This window comes from Hipposideros armiger, unplaced genomic scaffold, assembly GCF_001890085.2.
Source record: "Hipposideros armiger isolate ML-2016 unplaced genomic scaffold, ASM189008v1 scaffold_366, whole genome shotgun sequence".
Taxonomy (NCBI): domain Eukaryota; kingdom Metazoa; phylum Chordata; class Mammalia; order Chiroptera; family Hipposideridae; genus Hipposideros; species Hipposideros armiger.
The window spans coordinates 1,729,025-1,733,767 of NW_017731716.1; the positions used below are offsets into that span (position 1 = coordinate 1,729,025).

The 4,743-nt window shown below is 39.8% G+C and overlaps 1 protein-coding gene across 1 annotated transcript in view; it reads right to left on the bottom strand.

The window, feature by feature from the left end:
- LOC109393144 (ras suppressor protein 1) overlaps positions 1-272 on the bottom strand; it is a 787-nt gene extending 515 nt beyond the window's left edge. The window contains exon 1 of the mRNA XM_019662087.1: positions 5-272. Within this exon, the coding sequence (XP_019517632.1) occupies positions 5-234 (230 nt within the window). The 5' untranslated portion in view covers positions 235-272. The remainder of the gene's footprint in view (positions 1-4) is intronic.
- Positions 273-4,743: the final 4,471 nt, after the last annotated feature.

The window sequence follows — 4,743 nt, forward strand, 5'->3', positions numbered from 1 at the left end:
CAGCTCCTCAATCTGGTTGTTAAAAAAGTTGAGCACTTCCAAATTCTTCAGCTCCGCTATGTTTGGTGGCACGGTTGTTAGCTTGTTGTGGCTGAGGACCAGTTGTGTGATGTGGGATAAGGTGAAGAGGCCGTTGACATCCAGCATGTTGGAGATGCCGCGGTCACTCATGTCCACTTCCGGCTGGTTCTTCTCCCGGCTCTCCTCCACCAACTTTTTCAGAGACTTGGACATGATCACGGAGGGCAGGACCTAACAGGCTGGGCGTGAAAAGGGCAGGGTTTCGCAGGGAACAATACCGCGGCGAGAAAGATGCAGCCGGCCAGAGGTAAAAGCCTCATTTTTTTTTTTATGGCCAAGTAGTATTCCATTGTATAGATGTACCACAACTTCTTTATTCAATCGTCTGTTGATGGGCACTTAGGTTGCTTCCATATCTTGGCTATTGTAAATAATGCTGTAATGAACATAGGGGTGCATATATCTTTGAATTAGTGTTTTGGATTCTTCAGATAAATACCCAGAAGTGGGATTGCTGAGTCATGTGGTAATTTTTTTGAGGAACCTCCATACTGGTTTCCATAGTGGCTGACTCAATTTACAATCTCATCAACAGCGCACAAGGGTTCCCTTTTCTCCACATCCTCACCAACATTTGTTGTTTGTTAATTTATTGATGGTAGCCATTTTGATAGGTGTGAGGTGATATCTCATTGTGGCTTCAATTTGCATTTCTCTGATGATTAGTGATGTTGAGCATCTTTTCATATGTCTATTGACCATCTGTATGTCTTCTTTGGAGAAATGTCTATTCAGGTCCTCTGCCCAGTTTTTAACTGGATTTTTTTTTTGGTGTTAAGTTATATGAGTTCTTTATATATTTTGGATATTAACCCACTATCAGATTTATCATTGGTGAATATCTTCTCCCATTGAATAGATTGTCTTTTCATTTTGTTGATGGTTTCCATTGCTGCACAAAAACTTTTTAATTTGATATAGTCCCATTTGTTTATTTTTTCTTTTGTTTCTCCTACCCAAGGAGACATATCTTAAAATTTACGTCAAAGAGTTTACTGCCTAGGTTTTCTTCTAGGAGTTTTATAGTTTTGGGTGTTTTTATTTGAAAGTTCAACATCTTGGACTGATGTGCCAATTTTCATTTATTTTTCCTTCAATTTTCCACCTCTTTTATTTGAGTCTTTTTGTAACATTTCCTCAAAATTATTTTCTATTTCTCCTTTTGATTTTTTCATTTCTGTTATCATACTTTTAATTTCTAAGAACTCTTGTTTTTTGAATATTCATTTAAAAAATTAGAATACCTTTCTTGTTTTGTGGTACAACATATTCTTTTATCTTTCTGATGATTATTATAAGATTTTCAGAAGTTTTCTTTGTCATAGCCTCCAAGTTGATTTTTTGTTTGTTTTATTGTAGTCTCTAACTTTCATACAGATGCATTGCTCAAACATCTGATGATTCTTGACTGTCTGTGTAGATTTGTGTTAGGCAGTAGAGCAGATTAAAAACTGTGAGGTTTTCTGCTATGGTTTTCACTACAGGGAGACCTGGCTGGGCTAGTATTACCTTGGGAAACTTCTGTTACTAGTTATCAATGTTATTAGGTCTGTTCTCTTTGATTAATCAGATTTCCATAGAGAATCTTATGTCGTGTGTGTGTGTGTGTGTGTGTGTGTGTGTGTGTGTTTGTGTTTGTATATGTGCCTGGCTGTCGGCATTCTGGGAACCAAGTAAGGGAAGAAGTCTAGGGATCTTAACATTAAGTATGTATATATTTACTTAATCGCCCTTATTTCAGGATAGTGGCCTTTTCCTCAAATGGGCATGATGTTTCCCAATCCAGGGGCCCTCAGATGGAATAAAACTTTAGTCCTCTACCAGGGCTGGGGAAAGAGAGTCACCCAGTAGCATTGAGTGAAGGAGAGAAATCATGGGTGTTGTTTTATTTGCTTTTAAGCAGATTTTCTATCAGTCATCCTGCTTTTATCTTCACCTTCACCTTGATAGCCACAGACACTGCTACCTTCTGGGCCTGTTGGGGTTTGTGCTATAAATTGGGTTTGTTCTTTGCTCTTGTCCTGCTGGCATAGAATTAAGTTTACTTGGGGCCTGCTAAGCCAGATAACTTGAATTTACCTGCGATTCTTATTTCTAGTTTATAAAATATATTATCTTTTTTCCCATTGTTCTTTTGAATTTGTACCTTAAAATTATCCTGTACTATGATTTTAGAGAGCTTAAGGGAAAGATCAGAATTAAATGCATGTGATCAATCTACCATCTTTAGCTGAAAGTGAAGAAATTCCTGAACCTAAGCATTTTCTTATGAAAACAGCACTTAACCCATTTGAAGTTATTTTTTTCTGCCCCTTCTCCACCTTACTTTACATATATTTTCATCTAAAAAAAACTAAAACCATTTTTAGTAATATTTTAGTATAACATTTATATTATCGTCAATACCTGTAGTATATTTTCTAATGTGGACTTCAGTATATTTTGGCTTTATGAAAAGGCAAGTTCAAATCACATTCTGTATGTTCTCAGTAGTAATGGTTAGTCTTAGTAAAGCTGTAATAGTGGTTAAAATAATGATGGTTAATTTTCTATTCTCAGGGATTCATTGCCTAATTAGGGGATTATTTAGATTCCTTGATCTCTATTTTCTTTTGCTAATGCTGCTTTGCTTCTGAACCTTTCAGTTTTCACTGAGGTCTTCTTCTATTAAATTAAAAAAACATAAGAAGTAAAATAAAGTTGTACAATTACCCTCTTTAGTTCAGTTCAATAAACATTGCTCACAATGTGTATAGTATTGTGCTAGGTGCTGAGGGTATAGAAATAGGGCGTGGTCTCTATGCATCCTAGCTCCTTGTTAATAGTCAGATATTGAGTTAGTCAGAACTGAAACGGACAACAGTTAGTTTTTGATTATCTGTATATTTGATTTGATCTACCCTGCCTACTCATTAAAAAATCTGATTGTAATTTTAATTTAATCATTTTAAACAATGTCATACCATATGGAAAAAAACCTCAGTAGTGCCTACCTCTGAGCACTTGCCATATTCATTTAACAAATGACTGAAATTCACCATTAATTTCATGCCTTTCATTTAAGGATCTGAACCCCATTAAAATGCAAAAAACACATTGTCCAATTACACCTCAGTACTTTCAGGTTGTTTTCCATCGGTATGTTTGAAAGACTTGGAAATGGAGAGAACATGAGGCTCTTGGTAATCTATAGGGGATGATGAATGATATGCTGGAGGGGATTAAGGAAGAACAGTGCACCTGAAAAGGAAGGCTAGTAGTGCCAAAAGTAGATCACCAGTTTCTCAATGTTCTTAATTCATTTGGGTTAAAAAAACAAAAATAGGTGACCTCTTTTGTTTTATTTTGATTCTAGAAAATTAACAATCCTTGAGTGGTCTATGTAGTAATTCTCAACTAGCTAGCAAATTTGATTGACCAGAGCAAATTTGTTGCTAACTGTTGTGGACCGTTGAGGTTTTATGGTGGATCATTAGTTCCTGGAGGGAGGAGACCGTGTGTGTTTTTTATTTGTCTTATATCTCTTCTCAACACCAGCACCTGTCCTCTCAGCAGAAATGGTGGGGCCTCAGTTAACGTTGTTGATTGACTAAAGACATTATGCCATCCTGCCTCATTTCACACAGCATTTTCCTCTTGGCTTGAATGTCACTGAGGTTGTCTTTCCCTACTGAGCACTCAGCTCTGTGCACTTCCCCATTCCAGCCTGTTGGCCAGGCCCTTGTTACCTTTTGCAGTTGGAATTGATCCCTAGAAGCTGTTAATATCTCCAGTTACTGGTTCACAGATTGATGGGTAGTCAGGCCCTGACACCTGCATTTACTAACATTATAGGGCGTCTGGATATCAAAGGGGCTAGGGTGGCTTCTAAATGTGGTTAGGAAGATGAAGGGGTTATAGTGCCCGTCACCTTTTTTAGAGAAGCAGAAACCCTGGGGAGAATTGCCAGGACTTGATCCTTTAACATAGGTTTGTTGAGGAGTGCTAGGAAGGTTCAGACAAGATGTCCTTTCAAATAACCCACTCTTCCACTATTTCCCCTCGCCCATTAAAGAAAAAAAACAGGGGCCGGCCGAGTGGTGCGATGGTTGAGAGCTGGCTTGGGATGCCGGAGGGCCCCGGTTCGGGTCCCACATATGGGGTCCGGTGACACTGCCCTCCACAGCTAAGATGCTGAACAACAGCTCAGCCTGGAGCTGGGTTGCTGTGAGTCGCTGACGACGGCATGGGCTGCGGCCCCTGTGGCAGTGAGTTGCCATGGGCTGCCGTATGTGGCCAGCAGCCAGCGTGAGCAGCCAGTGTGAGCAGCCAGCAGCTGCAGTGGGCGGCTGTCCAGGGGCCGGCGACTGGTCTGCCTCGCCCGGGAGGAGCGCAGTGGTGGCGCCAACTTGGGCTGGTGGGGCGGCGTCCTCCGCAGCTGGATTGAAGAATGGGACGACGGCGGCTTGTCTGTTTCCCTTCCCCCGGTTCCCTGGCGCTGTTCCCGTCCCCCCAGTTCCCCAAAAAAAATCTTAAAAAAAAGAAAAAAAACCCCAGAAAAAAACCAACAATGGTACCAGAGTGGTTAGTGCTCAGGTTCCAGAGTCTTTCTATTTGTGTTCAAATTCAAACTTTAATATTTGCTAACTATGGTTTTTAGAAAAACCATAGAAAAGTTACTTG